General features: G+C 31.5%; 2 protein-coding genes across 4 annotated transcripts; one reads left to right on the forward strand and one right to left on the reverse strand.

Moving 5' to 3' along the window:
- The first annotated feature begins 2227 nt into the window (after positions 1–2227).
- On the forward strand, positions 2228–6581 carry LOC111305759 (delta(7)-sterol-C5(6)-desaturase 1-like). Of its 2 annotated transcripts, XM_022903539.2 has the most exons (3): positions 2256–2623; positions 3434–3497; positions 5960–6581. In XM_022903539.2, exons 1-3 carry the CDS (start codon positions 2404–2406, stop codon positions 6066–6068), a joined length of 393 nt encoding a protein of 130 aa, XP_022759274.1. In that variant the 5' UTR covers positions 2256–2403; the 3' UTR covers positions 6069–6581. The 2 variants fall into 2 exon arrangements, with proteins under 2 accessions (XP_089606273.1, XP_022759274.1); XM_089750147.1 differs by lacking the exon at positions 3434–3497 and having other exon boundaries at positions 2228–2623.
- Positions 6582–7922: 1341 nt separating this feature from the next.
- Positions 7923–11768, reverse strand: LOC111305758 (LEAF RUST 10 DISEASE-RESISTANCE LOCUS RECEPTOR-LIKE PROTEIN KINASE-like 2.1). 2 transcript variants are annotated; one of them, XM_022903538.2, is made up of 5 exons: positions 11644–11768; positions 11016–11191; positions 9582–10259; positions 9289–9330; positions 7923–9170 (listed from the first exon to the last, which is right to left on the reverse strand). In XM_022903538.2, exons 2-5 carry the CDS (start codon positions 11056–11058, stop codon positions 7993–7995), a joined length of 1941 nt encoding a protein of 646 aa, XP_022759273.2. In that variant the 5' UTR covers positions 11059–11191; positions 11644–11768; the 3' UTR covers positions 7923–7992. The 2 variants fall into 2 exon arrangements, with proteins under 2 accessions (XP_022759273.2, XP_089606272.1); XM_089750146.1 differs by lacking the exons at positions 11016–11191; positions 11644–11768 and adding an exon at positions 10755–10961.
- Positions 11769–18394: the final 6626 nt, after the last annotated feature.

Raw genomic sequence — 18394 nt, forward strand, 5'->3', positions numbered from 1 at the left:
AGAGCTTCAATCAAAATTTGAAGTGTATAGTAATTCATTATATAACAAAGTAACATATAAAAGAATCACATCAAGTCATCAACCAAACAAAAATATATAGAAAATTGCATAATTTAATTCAAACAACTAGATTTGTAATAAAAACCCTAAAATATATCTAAAGTATTATAACATAATAAAATATAACAAAAAATTAAAAAAAAAGTTAAATGATTATTGAAAATTAAAATCCTAATACTTATTAAAAAACCTATAGATCAATTTTTTGTACGAGCAGACAATATAAATAAAGATGATACTTTTACTAAGGATAATTTAATGCACCTAATTAAGGGAAAGTACTTGAATACTTGTTGCTTGTCTTTCAATCTTATAAGTTAAGTGAATCACACTTTGGATATACGTGCCTAAAAAAAAATTGAATATGTTCCAATAAGAAAATCAACCTCAAGAAGCAAGACTTTTAGCACAGAAGAAATCTAAATGAATCCCTAAATGAATTGAAGTTCCAAAAAACCTAAATGAAGTTTCAACATAGAAAAACTTTTATGAACGAAGAAATGCAGACGATGAAACCCTAAATGAATTGTTTGGAAGAATTTGAACTTACAAGCAGAGGAAATTGAAGTTTCAGCATAAAAGAAATCGAAGTTTGTAGCAGAGATGATAATCTATGGCAAAGATTGATAGTGCAAGTGAAAGAGATTGAAGATGAAGAGTGATGAGAGTGAGAGTAAGAGAGATTTCAAAAAAATAAGTGAACATATGATTTAAAAAAGAAAAAAAGGTTATTAAGTCATGTGAGAGAGGCAAAGTGCCTTTTAAAAAAAAACTATATTAGATTTTTATAAACCCTTATATAAGAGTGTTTTATTAAGTAGAGAAACAAAAATAATATGTGTGGGTTAAAAGTGCCTTAAAAAATTAAATGGTGTATAAAGCCAGTAAAATAAAATAAAAAATTATTAGTACTTTAATGAATCCTTAGAATTTTAGTGCCACTAAAATTAAGAATTTTTGTAGTGACAATATATTAAAAGTAATATCTCATAAAAATTATTATAGAAAATATATTTATTATTTATGTTAAAATGATATATTTATTTTTATAAAAAAATAATAAATGTATTTAAAATAAATTTTGATAAAAAATTATCAGCCTTGACATTATATGGGCAAAAAATCTAGTTTTTACTTAAAGAAAATAAAAATTGAGTGGTGTTATTTGCACCTTAACTTCTTTTTTTCATACCCTAATATTATTAACACTAAATTTTTTACTCAACATATTCTAAACCCAAAACACAAGTTTACCAAAAAACCAAACACCCCATTTCCTTACACTTCATCTCATCTATCTTCTTAACCCAAGATTTTAAACCCCAATTAAGCGAAATTCAAAAAAAATTTCACTCATTTGAAGTTAAAAAGTATGAAATCAAAGCCAAATTGTTTGTTCTTTTTACTTTTTGATTTGATTTTGTGTTTAATTTTATAAGATTTCATGTAAAAATATTTAAGTGTGATTCAACACTTTCAAAAATAAATTTTTAAAAGTTTTAAAAGGTATTCAAAAATATATATCTAAAAGCTTTTCAGAACTTTCAAATATTAATTTTTTAAAATTTTTAAAAGTTTTTGAAAATGAATTTTTAGAATGGAAAGTAAAAGACAAAAAGATAATAAGCTAATGTGTATTTAAATAATTTTATTAAATATTAAAATTTTATAATGTAATCAGAAAAAAATGAGGTACAAATAGCAACACATAAAAGTTTTATCTCAACTTTTGAATAAAAAGTAGATGCATTAATTATTAAAGCAAGTACTCATCCTAAGCTGCATCAAGTTTTAAACTTATTACTTGAGTTGATTATAAACGATTAGTACTCGGACGTATTCGTTCTATATCATAAATCCAAGGTTGAATGTAAACTTTAAAAGCTAATTGATGTTGAGATTTAATCTAAAGTCAATTTTTTCCGAACCAATAAAAGTTGAGATTTAATCTAAAGTCAATTTTAATTTTAATATTAAATATATTTAAATTAAATTTTTTTTAAAACTCCAATAAAATTAATATTACCCAAATAATTTGGGACGGAGAAAATAGCTCTTAGAAATGATTTTGGTCAAGTCACGTGGGCATGATGAGACGACAGTCCAGCTGATATATACTTCCAAATATATAACGTGGTTTCAAAATATTATCTCTTCTTCGAAACTTGTTCGGCTCGTGTTCCACTGACTCTGACACAAACTCATATAAATCTCAGAAAACCAGCGAATTCTATTGTTTTTTTTTGGTCCTAAAATATAGAAAACACCTGTCTTGTCTTTTTTTGGGGTTAAATTTGTTTCTCCGGTGACTGATTGTCGCCGGATTATTGCCCTGACTGACCAATGGGAGAGGAGTATTTGCAGCAGTTCCTGGTTGAGACCACTTTGTACAACAGCATTGTGTTGGAAAATCTTTTGCCTACCAAGCTGTGGGACCCACTTCCCCATTTCTTGCAAAGTTGGCTGCGTGACTACATCGCCGGGACTCTGCTTTACTTCATCTCTAGTTTCCTCTGTTGCTTCTATATTTACTACTTGAAGCGCAATGTTTATGTTCCCAATGGTACTTTTTTTGTTCTCTTTTTCTTTCTGTTGATTTTTTTTTATGAGTTTAGTGATGATGAAAATTGGGTTTTCGTTTTTATGTTGATTTTGAATCTGGGTTCTGTCTGTTTTTTTTATTTTTATTTATTGTTTCTTTAGTTTTAAGTTGATTGTTTCGTTAAGTTTAATAGATCCTAATTTCTTCTTTTATAAATGAACATTTTCTGATCGTCCTGTAGCTTTTTTTCATTTTGGATCTTTGGTGAGAACAAGTCAAAGGAGGATGCATGTTGGATTCTGTCTCGTAATTTGTTTCTTTCACCTAATAGTACTGGAGACCATATAGAAGTAATGCTTGCTTTTGAATCTGGGATTGGAATTCAGTCAACGATGAAATATATGGATAGAATGCCTCATGATCATTGTCAAATTACTTGTGATTATCTAAAAGAATGTCAGCTAATAATATTGGTAGGGGAATATTATTTTCTTGATTCAAATCCTTTACCTGTGAATTAATTTTATGGGATTGTGATGAATGCTAGCTTTCATCCTGTATTTTCTATTTAATTCTTGGACCGTTTTGTATTACCATGCATGATACCTACAAAACAGACTCCAATGCATCTTTAAAAAAAAAAATTATAGTCTCTTATCTTATATGCAATAGATACCATAATCTTAAAAGACATTAGGTACCAGACGACACTACACCTGCTTGTAGAAGTCAACTGTATTCTTTTTTCTCTTTTATATTTTTTCTAATGTGAAATTCCTATACTGGCTTAAGATGGCTCTTTTGTATATTTCTTGAATGCTCTTAATGCAGATCCTATCCCTACAAATAAAGCCATGCTCTTACAAATTTATGTTGCTATGAAGGCCATGCCATGGTAGTGTTCTCTTCCAAGTCTTTCTGAATACATGGTTGAAAATGGCTGCACAAAATGTTATGCTAGCATAAGCGATGTCGGTTGGCTTCCCTATGTAGTATATTTGTTTATTTATCTTGTGGTGGTGGAGTTTGGTATTTACTGGATGCATAGGGAGTTGCATGATATAAAACTTCTATACAAGTATCTTCATGCGACCCATCACATCTACAACAAGCAGAATACCCTTTCTCCATTTGCTGCTAAGTTCTTATCTACACATTCTAGTTTCCATGGTTTATAATTGCTCCCACTGGCAAGAGATTACCTTGCTTGTCTAAAAGTTTGAACCACATTGAACTATTGCCCTTTCACTATCGTGCTTGAGAATAGCAGGCCATTATGGTTGTTTTTTTATATCAAATTATAGATATATTTATTAGTAGATAGATAAATAAATAAGACAAAACTTGACAAGTTTAAGTTAGAGGAGATCCAGAATTGATCGGTTTTAGCCAATCAGTTTTTTGGGGATCTCATAATCTTTTATGATGTGAACATAGTACACTCTAGATTTGAATGCAAAACGTGCCCTGAATTTGGCATAAGTTTAACCATTATCTTTGTCTTCTTGCATATGATATTATTAATTTGCTTTGCACTGTATTTTTTTCTTGTTGAAACTAATGGTGCTGCCTAGCTCCAATTTGGACAGGTAAAGCATGCTCTAGCTTGCACGCATTTAGATAATTCGTATCTTCAGCTTCTTGGATGATTGACTAGACTGAAAGAGATTGAACAGAATTAATATTATTCCTTGATAGAAGAAAAGTGGCAAGCTTGGGGTTGTTTTGGAGCATATTTTACCATTAGTCTGGAATTATCACTGGGTTGAGTGTCTTAAACTTAAGGATACACTGCATAAATTAGTGTAGGTGAAGTTCTAGGTGTTTCTTTTTGCCTCTGGGAATGCGTATCTTGTCGAAATATGTGGAACCTGTGGATGTCAGGATTACAGTTATATGGTAAAATGTTATAATTTAATGATTTTATTTTACGTCTCTTTTGCTGCTATAATGTTGACACCTCATTAATAATAAATCCATGTTATTTTGTACTGCATACATGTTTGAGATATAAATCTGTCATGCCCTCATCTCTTATGCTTTACTTGTAAGGGCAGAAGAAAATTGAACAGATGAAAAATTGGAGAAAAGTGAGATGGAAAACATATTTTTCCTTTCCGTTCGTGTGCTTGGTAGGAAAGATGGAAAATGGAGAAAAAAATAATGTTGGTCAATTTTATAATTATGCAACACTTAGTCACACCTTTCTCATTTTCTCTCCTCCCATCTTTCCAATTTGGAATGATTTGCTTTTGTGAATAGTAGTCATCTTTCCTATTTTCTTTCCTCTCACTTTTCTCATACCTAGCACACTCGAAATTCATTTTCTTTCCACTTTTACACCCTCCTCTTTCCATCCTTCAACTTTTCCACTCTACCAAGCACACCCATAGTGTTAGAAAGAGAATGAAATTTAATCTGTCAATTACTTTTGTTACGAGGTTTGCCTATCAATATTTCAAGTAAAGTTTCTATATCATTCTATATTGTGTAGTCGAATTAACTGCTTTTAGTTTTGATATCATACACCAAGATGTGTACTAGTTAATAGCTTTCTAAAGAATGTCTGAGCTAGTCTTCCTGCAGTTAATGCATGGTTGCATCTTGTAGCATATATGTAAAGAGTAGCCTATCATGGATGTGGTGTCCTAGAGCTTTTTCCTGACCAGACTCCATTCTTTGGTCGTCTTATATTGCAGGTTCCCTTGGCTACTTTTTTAATGTACATTGAGTGGTCATTGGCCTTTCTTTCTTTCAGAACTGCTGCCTTTCTTTTCTAAAAGCTATCATAAAAAATTTGAAAATTTTGAAGAATGCTAAGCAATTTCAGTGCTCCCTTGCTTTCCTGAAACCTTTAATTGAAGAAATTTTAATCCTCAACTGAAACTATCTTTCTCTGGAGTTTGAAAAGGAGTGTATGATCATTGATATGATAGACCAAACAATGCATTGTTTACTGGAATACAATTTGAGTTAGTAATACCACTACAGAACTCCCAATTATAAGTGGTTACCTCCTCTAAAGAGAAGCCTGGTCCTTTCTCACTTCTATTTAGGTGCTTGCTTCTAAAGAATGTTTTTCTGCATCTTCTTTTTTTTTTTTATTTTATTTGATTTGGATGCACTGAAGCAACTAGGTGATAGTTGCATCAATGGCTTGCCGGTTTCTTTTGTTCAAACTGTATTTATTTAGTGTGGCAAGCTAAATTTTTGTTCCAAATAGAAGTTTCTTTGGAAGGCACACTTGGCTAACAGATTAGAAACTATTTGCATGATATACCCACTTCAGCTGAAAATTATATTCAGATTTTTGTTTCTTACTAAATGAAATAGGCTAAAAACAATGTCTTATTTCAGGTTTGGCTTTTCACCCTCTGGATGGAATACTGCAGGCAGTACCTCATGTTATAGCACTCTTCATTGTTCCAACTCATTTTACAACTCATGTTGGACTCTTTTTCCTTGAGGCCATCTGGATGGCAAACATTCATGATTGCATCCATGGCAAAATATGGCCTGCGATGGGTGCTGGCTACCACACAATTCACCACACTACATATTGCCATAATTATGGCCATTATACCATTTGGATGGATTGGATGCATGGAACCCTACGTGACCCTATTGATGATGAAGTCAAGAAGGTGATGTAATTGTCTTTGTGCTCATCTTCACATTTCCTGGTTTTCTTTTAGAAGTTTTCCTTCTTTTTCTTGTTAGTTTGTTGGTGAGGTCTGCATGTTAATTGCTTCTGAGATATGTGGTCCTTGCCTGTACATTGTGTTGGTCATAGTTTTTAAACCTTCTTGGACTAGAAACCTAGTATTGCATAAGCTGTTTAGGTGTTTATGGGAGCCTGGGATCTCCTGCATGTTTTAATGTGTTATTAGTCCTTAGCCTTTGTAGCCCAAATGGATCAGTGTAATAAACTTTTGTACAATTTGTGGGGCACAATCTAAATGGAATGTTTTTCTCCTAATTGGAGATATGTTATCCTACAAAAGTGTGCTTTGGCAATGCGTCTTTTATCTATGTTGCATCTCTCACAACATTTGAGTTAAGAAAGGAAAATGCATGAAAGTTAGAAGTATTTACTTGAATGGACATGTCAATTAGGAAAAATATGCTTGTGAAGTTTAAAAATTCTATTGCCAGCGCCCCTACATGTATGGATGAGGTGATTTGGTTGGATATTTTGTAAATATTTGAAGGCTGTTTCAATTGGTAGATTTTTCATTGATGGCTCTCAATCATCATGGTTGATCACCTTTGTCCCATATATGCAGCCCTGGTATATATCATAAGAACTAGAATAGCTAACCAGCCATATAATTTCTAGTCAGGATTGCATAATCTTAGTCTCCTGCTGGCTGAAAAATGAAAGAAAAACAAAAACAAAACTTGAAATCTGCAGGATTGACATATAAGTGGGTAACTTGGATCCAGTCATCTCCCTAGACACTTCGTCAATTGAACAAATCTTCATTTGTTTCCTTTTCACAAGAGCTTATTGCAGGAAAAAAAAAAAAAAGCTCATTATTGTCTGAATTATGGAAATCTGTCTTGTTCAAGACATTGTGAAACTGTGTAGTGATATGAACCAGGAAAGCTAGATATGAGACCTGTGAAAGTGGAGCCAGATCTTGGTACAATGAAGCAGAATGGCAATTTCCTTGGCCTACAAGCTTGGTTTCATAGTCATGTCTGAAGGAAGAGGTTTTTATGAACCTAAGCCCATTTACCAACATTAGATAAGGGAGTGAACATTGTTTATCAAGATACACGATATGCAATAAAAGCTAAAGTGCAAAATACCACGAGTGAAAGAACCAAAATTGTGTTGGCCAAAAAAAAAAAAGTCAGAGAACCAAAACTGTGAGGAGGAGCTGGTTTTGTGCTCAAGATAAACAGTAAAATTCCCAGCATAGCCAAGCTGGTTTGATGATCAAAATGCAGAAAGGAGACTGCACTATAGAGAAAAGATTATAAGTATTGAAATTTGTACTTCAAATTTTAGAATGATTATATAAACCAATTGCATTAAACTTTTAAGTTAAACTTGTTAGGAATTTTAACTCAAATAAGAAGTCCATTGCTAAAAAGTTCTTAGCAGGCAAGTTTGTTTCACAGAATTATGTTACTCTATAAATATAGAAAAGGTTCCAATTCCTATGGAGCTTTGAGTGTTTTACAGTATTATAATTAATCTCTTGGAAGTTTGAGATGAATAGATTCTTGAAATATATTCAAGTTTAAGGAGGATATCCAAAATTTGCAAATAGGCTACTGAAACATTTAGCATCACGAGCAGAGTAACATATTGAAGACTGAAACCAGATATTTTATAGCCATACTGAACATGGTTTAAAGAGTTCGCTAGCTGGGATTAATTACATAGATAATTTATAGCTAACACCAAATGATTCACAGGTATCCATAAGATTAGATCGTGTGAATAATGATGTTGCCATGGAGTTTTCAGGTGCTCGTGGGGGAGAAAACAGGAAAGGTGTAGGTGGAATTGGCAGAGATTCAATGCTTCCTTGTAACATCTCCATGGCCCTAGTCATTGATGGTCGATCCGATGGATTACTTTGAATGCACCACAAGCTCACTATGATCATTTTTCTAGTTAATTCTTCATTTTCAGCTGTCATTCCTTGAAGATTCAACTCTGCTCCTTGTTTGAGACGATCATAAATCCATAAAGGAAAATTCGCATCACTAGCCCGACTATGAACATTTTCTTTTTCTCCAACCATTTCAAGGACCATCATCCCATAACTATAAACGTCAGACTTGTGAGAGACTGCTCCAAAGCTTCGGCAAAATACCTCGGGAGCAATGTAACCAATGGTTCCTCTAGCACTTATCGTAGAAAGAATGCTGTCCTTCCGCTCACATAATTTAGCAAGACCGAAATCTGAAATTTTGGGACAAAAGCTCTCATCTAGAAGGATGTTGTGAGGTTTTATGTCAAAGTGTAAAATCCTAGTGGTACAACCTTGATGCAAGTACTCCAATCCTCTAGCAATGCCAATTGCGATGTCATACAATGTTTTCAGCTCTAGTTGATGGCAATTATCCGGAGATGCTCGATTACAGAGGAACTTATCCAAAGAGCCATTGGGCATGAATTCGTACATTAGAGCTCTTATTGAGCCTTCATAGCAGAAACCGAGGAACGGCACTATATTGACATGGGAGGTTCTGCTAATGCTGGCCACTTCATTAATAAATTCCTCTCCATCCCCCTTGGATTCACTTAGGACTTTTACTGCAACAAGTCGGCCATCAGGTAATTTACCTTTATATACTGTGCCGAATCCCCCTTGACCTAGTTCGTCCTTGAATGACTTGGTTATTTTCTTGATGTCTGAATAAGAATATCGCTTTGGAGCAAGCTCAGAACCATACTGCAAAATAAATGCCTCAATCCTTTTCCATTGCTTCCTTTTGCCTCGTTGGAAATTCATTAACATTCCTCTTGACAATGATTCTCTCTTAAGCCTGAAAGCAACCACCATAACAATGAATACCAAAATAGCAGCTCCAGCCACTGCGAAGCCTGTTTCAGAGAATGATCACTCAACTACGTTAGAAACATTACTTGCTATTCATTCTTCCAATTGGATTGAAATTAAGTAAATAGAATTTTTATTAAACGAGTTCAGTATGGTACATACCTATGGTTAATTTAAACTTTGAACTGAAACCATTTGATGAACCTGTAACCACAAAAGAAAAGGAAATGTTGCAACGAAAAACCATGGAGGTGAAAAAAGGCAAAATGGCAATGGTCAATACTCAATAGAATTACAGTCATTAAGCTAAGCAAATGCCTAATCATGAAGAAAAATTATTGTCATTAAACTTGACTGATTCTGAACACAGATGATTGACATGTTCACTTTGATGTGGCACATAAACTCCAATGTACATTATTAATCTCATTTTTTTGTTTTGTTGGTAATCATACCTGAGAGGGAATTGTTTCCACTCCATTGCAACCCAAAGCCATTCTCAAGGGCCATAACCAGAGTTTCTCGGCTTGGGTTGCGCTCCAAAACCTGTAATATTGAAGCAAATGCTGGAAGAAGAACACTGCTATGACACGATCTCAATGCATCCTTTGCTTCAGCTGAGAGGTTGGTAAAGGCAGATGTGACCACAAAGTAGGCTATGATCTGAGTTCCATTCATGGTACAACTGAACTGATGATCAACAAGCCCTACAGTCTGATTTGCATTCGATGAACAATCATAATAGAGTGTTATGTTTCTGGTATTATAAAGAGACTGGAAAGGGCTGAGATTCAAAGAGGTATTAACAAGGTGCTGGGGACAAAGCAGCCCATCCGACCCACTAATGGGAGCAATAGTGAGAGTACGAAGGGACATATTGAAGACAAGAACTTGGTAACTTTGTGAACTGATTGTAATCATGGGATTACCACCCTCACAGTATAACTCAAATCCCGGTTCACCACAATAATCTGGGCTTCCCCGTTGCCGAAAAGGATAACTGAGATCTTGGATGATTCCACATCGAAAAGGTTTGTTGCATTCTGGATCATTCTTATGGTCAATGCTGCACAAACACACCAGAACTTGGATGGACAAAAAGACTGTGAGTAGTCCAATAAAGCGGAAAGATCCTGAAACAGCGAGACATATTATTATGTTAATTTTTTTGTAGTTTTGAAACAAATTAAAAGCCAAAAAGTAAGTGAAAACACAAAACCCCAACAAAATAGGAAACCCAGAACACTAAAATAGAAAACAATACAAAGCCTGCAGCATTCCAAACTCAAACCCTACTATTAAGAAATCTGCCAGTGCCAAAAAGCCATGCTCCTCTTAATTTCTTTTACATAAAAGACCACAGCCTAAAGATATGGAAAGGGTTGAGAGTGCTAGGATTTAAAGCAGAGATGCTGAATGCCACTTAAGGTAGCTGAATGATCCATCTGAGCTAGCTCGGGTTCAAAGAGCCCTGCTTTACCAGAACAAGACCTAGACTAATAGCCAAAGAGAACCTAAAAGGGTAAATGGCAAATCAACAAACTCAATACAAGCAAAGCCTAGACAAGAACCGAACGAGAGCAAGAAATTACAGCAGGCCAGTGATATCCAAAATTGAGCACAGCTACCTCTTTCCAAGAATCAAAATCCATGGAGCAAACCCCAAACCAAACCAAACCCATCAATAAATCAACCCAAGGAATAAAGAGACAAGGACATAACTTAAATAGCAAGAATTTATGACTTAATAATAGTCAAGAATCAAGAAACCAGCTATGGATCAACGCCTTTGACTTAAACATATTCCAAATAGAAAAAAAGAGAAAGAAATAGACAGGGGAAGCCAAGGATACAACTCCTAAAGTATTAATGGATTCAAAAATTCATACCAGTTATTGTCAGAAGACGAGAAAGGCCCACAAGGGCTGCCATTAGTGCTAGCAAGGCAATCCCAGAGCACTCAAGTTGTTGTCGATGATACAGAAATGCTCACAAACTTGATCCTATCAACGATTAAGAAAGGAAAAACTGAGTAAATCTCCCAATCTCCTCTGCCTAGGTGTAGCTGCACCAATAAGCAAGAAAAATAAGGAATTAAAATATCCTAGTCTACAGTATAGGAACCAAAAATTAGAAGCAAGTCCTCGACTACTAGTTCGGTGCGTCAAAGTCAAAATAAATATATGCCTAAACCAACCACTCCTTTCATGGATAAAAAAACTGGAAATTTATGGCGTGACGATGTGATAAAAAAAATGTAAGTGATAATGATATAATATTTTAACAAAAAATATATATAAATTTAATAAAAAATATATTTCGTAAGTTTTAGTATAAATATATAAATTATTAATATTTTACATAGATAAATACATAAATTGTAAATTCATTCAAATTATATTATATTATAAGAGCAACTCATCTAGATTTTTCAACCAACCCCAGTTACAATCTCACAGAAAATGAAGAAGAATCAGTACACAAGAAAAACAAAAAAGCAGGGTTGAAGAAACTAACATTGACGTATGTATGAACCTTTTTTGAAGCAACCAAGATACATTGGCATTACCGTTTTTGCCACAAAAGTTGAACAAAAACGGAACAGGATAAGGAACAAGTTCTAAAAAAACGTTGAAGCGAGCAGCCAAAATAGAAGCTTCGGACTCCAAAAGCTGAAACTACTTAGTCGCAAAGAAAAAGCAAATGAAGAAAATAATAACCAAAAGCCCCACATGGCCAAATCAAAAGTCAAAACTGTGGACTAATTGGCACCATAAAATTGACTCTCCTAAGGGAATGACAAAAAAGCAGCCGAGTGGACTTGTTCGATCTCCATAGACCCCAAAGCCAACTTGCAAGAAAACCAACCGAATTGCCCATAGAAAACCAATGCAACTAGGAAAAAAAAAAGTGGCAATTATAAATCACGAAGCTAGAATCGACTGATTAAATCATGGACATTTCACCAAATTTATTCTTTAAAGATTAAAAACAATGAAACTAACTATTGAAAGTCCCTTAGATTGACTTGTCATGGTGGGATAATCCTAATGCATTATTACTATTATGTCATTGTTATTCTAGGCAGTCTGGAAAGGGCTGAGATCCAAGGAGCTTGCGGCGGACTTTGATGGACGTATTGAACTCGGTAAATTCGTGACCGGATTGGAGATTGTAATCATGGGTTTTGACTCCAATCCAAGCTGACGCTGTGTTACCTCATGGTCGAAAAGAATAGCCAATATTTTCAATGATCCCAGTTTGAAAAGGTTCGTTGCGTTCTGCAAATTTCTTATGGTCACTGCTCCATCATGAACGAGCTCGGGGTTCAAATTATGTCATAAATGCTTATAATTTTTTAAAATTTAAATTTTAGTTATTATATTGTAATTTATATAAATTTAATTTTTATATCATTTTAATTTGATAATCTTAATTTAGTTATCAATTTTATTAATTTTTTGTTATTTAAAATATTAATGTGATATCTTGAATAAATAAAATCTGTTATTATATTATATAACTAATTTTTATAATCATATAAAATTTAAAATTTAATTTTTGTATTCAGTATGAAATTTAAAATTTAAATTTTTTAATATAAAAATATTTTGAATTTTTTTTATAACTTTTTAGCTTTTTAAAATTATTAAATAAATTTTTTATCATTTTAATTTTTTAAAATTTCATTTTGGAAAATTTTTTCCTTTTTTTTCAAAATTTAATATTTTTATTTAAACAAAATATTTAATTTTAATATTTTTAATATTTTGAAGTTTTTACAAATTTTTTCATATTTTTATTTTTTTATACAAATTTTTATAATATTTTATGTTTTTAAAACGTATTTATAAAATTTAACATTTTTTACTTGTTTTTTACCCTATACAAGTGAAGAATAAAATCAAAATTAGAAACTATTCGTGTTTCTTTATTTCTCTATTTTATTCAGATTTTATGCTCTTTCATTTTAAATATATCAAACGGAATAAATTCAAAAGATCCACATCTTCTTTATATTTTATTTATTTATTTATTTAAATATTAAAAAATATAGAAAATTTTTAGAAAAATAAAAAAATATAAAAAATTTATAGAAATTCTAAGAAGTTAAAAACAAAAAAATTAAATATTTTGATTAAATAAAATGATAAATTTTGAAAAAATAAAAAAATTCAAAAAATGATTTTATTTAAAAAATTCAATTTAAAATTTCTAAATTTATAATATTAAAAATTATAAAATACAAAACATTCAAAAAATGAAATTAAAAAAATTAAAATATTGAAAAAAAATAAATTTAACCTTTTTAAAAGACTAAAAATTCTAAAAAAATTCAAAATATTTTTTATAAAAAGACTAAATTTCAAATTTCATACGAATATAAGAATTAAATTTTAAATTTCATATAAATATAAAAATTATTTGTATAATTTAACAATTAATTTCATTCAAATAAATTATTATGCCAGCAAGTGAATACCACATCAATAAAGTCAACGCTCTTATCATTAATTCAATGGCTAAGCTAACATATTTAATTGTAAATTTTGACAAAATTAATTATTAACTAAGATTATTAAATTAAAATAATATAAAAACTAAATTTATATAAATTATAATACATAAATTAAATTTTAAATTTTTGTAAAATTTAAAAACCTCTTTCATAATTTGATCAAGCTTGAGCGGACAACAAGATTGTCGCTAGTGGAACAAAGGACAAATTTCCCAACTTCCTTTATACATTTATTATTTATTTATTCCCAAGGCCTTTTATTTTAAAAATTGATATATCACATTTCATAAGAATATATATATATATATATTCTTATGAAATGTGATATATCAATTTATATTACAGATTGGTGCTTAAGGCTAATTGTCATCCATTAGCCCTTGTCAATTCCTCACCGATTTAAGCACTATTGCTGCAGAATTGAGACCAGATGAACGAAATATTGACTAGATGAAGCAGATCTGTGTTTCCTTTACTTCATGGAGCCTTAAAATCCCACAAATATTGTCTTAGTTTGATTTTTAAAAGTAAAAAAAAAAAAAAAAAAAAAAAAAAAACTTTTATTTCATTTTAAAGTGTACTAGGTTTTTATGCCTGTAATTTGTATGGTTAATTTTGTCACAATAAATGTACATATGAAATTGTCAATATAATTTCAAGATTTGTACCAACAAAAATATAATAATTTATTCATTAAAATGTATAATAATTTGTTTTTTTAGTATATAAAATTAAAATATGAAAAATTTAAACTAAGTTATCTATAAAAATATACCATTAAAAACCTCTTCATAAACAATGTTTTTTTTTATATGATATTTAATCCTATCATCATCTTCTAAAGTCACAATTTTTAACCCTCTAATGATGAAGTTACACGAGAAAGACTCACGTACAATTGGCCATGAATTAAAACAGGTTTTGACAAATAGAGACCAACATATTTCAATGATTGTCCCTGACTTTTATTAATTATCATTGCATAGCCATGGCTTTAATGGATATTGCCTTCGTTTTAGAACAAATGGCCATCTTGTTTTTTCTTAGAAGTCTTCAATATCCTTGAAATTAATACTTTGGATCCTATATTGATTCCAGACATTAGTTTACCTTCAACTAGTCAATTACCCAGTTGAGTAATAATTAAACATGAACCATTACACATTCCCAAGCTTGGATTCATATTCCTTAATAGCATAACAGGCATACCAATCTTAGAAAAATCCAAACTATTAAGGAATTCAGTCAGATACATATCATTTTGTTCTTCATTTTCCGTAGAACCCTTGCATATCTCATCACTGCTTTTGTAAATTCTCATTTCACCTTCCGATAAATTTATCATACATTCATTAATCTCATGCAATTTCATTAAAAGGAGTGAGAATTATCCTTTAAAAAAGATAGTTTCCATCATTTTGTCTCTCACAAAAATCCGAATAAGTAGCGTCAATTATTGCATCTATTGGTCTTCCATTTGTGTTTACAATAAATTCTTTTGGAATTTCAATCCAACATGGATTAAGTTCTTCATGTCTAGAAATTGCTTGTTCTTCATGTCTACAAATTGCTTGTTCTTTGCCCTTTCCAATGTTTAATAACCAACAATTAAATCTAACATTCTCTTCACCCATATTACCATTATCATCATAATCTGATACTTGCATGCTAGTTTTCAAAGTGAATATAATGCAATTTCTTCATAAGTATTGTAGACACTCAATTTGGTACAGGCTCAGATTAATTGAGCCTGGTCCAAATAGGTATTATGAGTTTATTTTCTTTTTTTAATTTAATTTAATTATTTTTTATTATTATGATTATTATGATTATTATTATTTATCTATTATTATTTTATTATGATTATTTTCTTTTCATTATTTGTTAATATATTTTTTTTTTCTTGATCAAATTTTGACTGAGATTAGGATTAGGATCAGAAAAAGATTACAATGAATTTGGACGCGAATTTGGAGGCTGACAGAGTTAGGATTGGATTCAAAGTTTGAATCCTAATCCCAGAGGGAATTAGGATTGATCAGAAGAGTTTCTGATCAATCCTTATAAATAGGTGTTGAAATAGAACCCACAAAACAAAAAAAAACACAAAAGGGAGAGGAAACAGAAACAAGATTGTGTTTAGAATTTTTTTAAAAAATTTTTCAAATTTTTGGAGTTTTTTTTCTAGAAATTTTTCAGAATCTGGTAATATTTTTCGACTAACTTTGAATTTTTCGACGAGTTTTTCGGCTAACTTTGAAGTTTTCGACATCCTTTCTAGATTTCGATAGAACATTCAACCAAAATCTGGGTTTGTTTAGAGAGAAGCAAGAGAAAAGAAGGGAAGAGAGAGAAAAAGAAAAGGAAAATTTGAAGAAAATCGAGTCTCAACTTTATATACGCTCCTCAAAACCACGTTGTTTTTGCGTTAGTAAACCCATAGGATCCGTGCATTTTGCCAAGATCCGACCCGATCCATAGCGCACGCGATCTAGTGACCCGTTTCTCTGCTTGGGTTCGAGCCTAGCTGAGTCGAGCCATTTTTCTGTCAAGCCACACATCCGAGCTGTCTTTCTTCTTGGAGCCAAGCCGAGCCATTTTTCAGCCAAGCCGATTCGAATTTTTTTTTGGTATTTTTTTGTTTATTTATTTTATTTATGTGTTTGTTTGTTTTTAAGAGTATTTTTGCATTAATAAATTAAAAAAAATAAAAAAAAGTATAAAATAATTTTTTTAAAAAAAATATATTTTTGAAGGAGAGTTGAAAGTATCAATTTCTTTTGAAAATAAAAAGGTTTAATATATATATATATATATATTTAGGAAAAAATTGAAAGTATCAATTTTTCTTAGAATAAAAGACTTTCAAATGCTTTAAGGAAAAGTTGAAAGCATCAATTTTTCTTACATAAAAGCAAATTAGTTTTTTTAAAGGAAAAGGATTTATACCTAAAGTTAAATTTTTTTTATTTCTTTTCTTTCTTGAAATTTTTATGTTAAATAATCTGACGATAGAGTCTCTGCAAATGAAATAGTAGTTTTCTTGCATACTCTTGAGGTGAGGGGATTTTCTTAATTTTCTGCCAAAAGTATTTGAGTTAATTAAGAATAATTTCAATAATTAATTACTTGGTAAAATTGTTAAGACTTATTGGATAACACGAATTTAAGTTGGTACCATCTTTCGATGGGCGTTGTGAGGGTGCTATAACCTTCCTCACTTGTAATCGAACTCCTGAATCCTATTCTGGTTAGTAGACTTGAACCTATTCTTTTAGGGATCCTTACGCTTAAATGTTCCTTAAAAGGATAGATTCTTTAGGTGACCAATCACATTTAAACAAAAAGATTGGTGACGACTCCTTAAGTCAATATCTAACGATAGATCCCCAAATCTAAACGTTATGATAGTTTGATGACTCCACTAAAGAAAGCTGAGAGTCAGGCCAACAAATAAATTTGTGTTATCTAAAAGCCTAATAAAATTGAACCTTTTGTATAGATTTATATTTATTTACTTTGTTAATTCTATCATTCATATGTATGTGCATAACATGGGCTTTATACCCAAGCTTCGTCCCTCTAGGATGGAGTAAAATACCTATTGCTTTCGTGAGGTTTTAATGCCTCTGCAGTGGCGAGCAAAATACTCCTACTCAAATTGAACATTTTTCACTTGTAGCCTGTAATGGGTGAGGATTGGGGTACCTTACTAGTCTGTGATGGATAATGATGTAAGGAGCAATTTGGAAACCTTTAAACTTTAGCCTTAAATCACATATAGTGAACCTTAGAAGTGCCTAACCTTAAGATAGAGCCATTTCTACCCAATGATAGATATACTCTAAAACTAGGACACTAAAGGGTGTTTATCTAATCATTTTGATTGTCTGACTTTATGCGTCATTTTTATTACCATATATAACATTATGCATCTACATCACTTTCATTTTATCTATGAAACTAACCATGTTGTTTGTCTGATTTTATGCATCTGCATTATTTTCATGATCATATTTTAACACAATCATTTTCATCCATTTCATATTAGATTTCATCCATAAAAATATACATTTCATTCGTGTATCAACGTATCATACATAAAGCATAACTTAGCATTTCTAATCATAATTGTGGAGCTAAAGGTTCAAGGATAGCTTCACCAAGCAACCTCACTCACCAATACAATATAAGAGCTTGAGCCAGACAAATGAAACAAAGAAATTTCAATCGTCTCGAGATGATAGAGAAAGCTCAAGAGAAGCTAGAGGGGGAGTTGAATAGAATTCTAGAAGCCTTAAACAAGTTAAACAATAGGAAGGTTATAGAGGAGAATACTAGTCAACAAGATCATCCATCACAAGAAATGACTGATCCCTTATACCCATCTAGGTTTGGTCCACCTTAAGCTTAACCTACACAAAAGACCCCACCTCAACAATTTACATATCTTACATATCCTAGAATGCCATTTGCCTCTAATCTAGGGCATTATCATAGCTATATAAATCTTATCTTTACTAAAAAGGTAGTAGAACCAATCCAAGTTCTTGATCTAGATGACTTAAAAAAGAAAGAAAAAGAAAAGACAAAGTTGATGGAATCTCAAGAAGATTCAAAGATTAGTATGCTTGAACAAAGGTTACAAACAGTGAAAATAATGGGTTTTTATGGTTCTATCGATGCTACTAGACTCTATTTAGTCCCGAATATGGTTATCCTTTCGAAGTTTAAAGTACCAGAGTTTGA

Source organism: Durio zibethinus, chromosome 21, assembly GCF_047325235.1.
Source record: "Durio zibethinus cultivar Kanyao isolate XHJ-2024 chromosome 21, ASM4732523v1, whole genome shotgun sequence".
NCBI lineage: Eukaryota > Viridiplantae > Streptophyta > Magnoliopsida > Malvales > Malvaceae > Durio > Durio zibethinus.

Bases quoted from the DNA above. Each gene is read 5' to 3' on its own strand.
- LOC111305758 (XM_022903538.2), bottom strand. From the start codon at position 11,058: ATGGCAGCCCTTGTGGGCCTTTCTCGTCTTCTGACAATAACTG. The intron at 10,260-11,015 runs GTATGAATTTTT...TCGCTGTTTCAG, and splicing joins TCGTCTTCTGACAATAACTG to GATCTTTCCGCTTTATTGGA. The intron at 9,171-9,288 runs GTATGTACCATA...TCTCTGAAACAG, and splicing joins AAAGTTTAAATTAACCATAG to GCTTCGCAGTGGCTGGAGCT.
- LOC111305759 (XM_089750147.1), top strand. From the start codon at position 2,404: ATGGGAGAGGAGTATTTGCAGCAGTTCCTGGTTGAGACCACTTTGTAC. The intron at 2,624-5,959 runs GTACTTTTTTTG...GTCTTATTTCAG, and splicing joins CAATGTTTATGTTCCCAATG to GTTTGGCTTTTCACCCTCTG.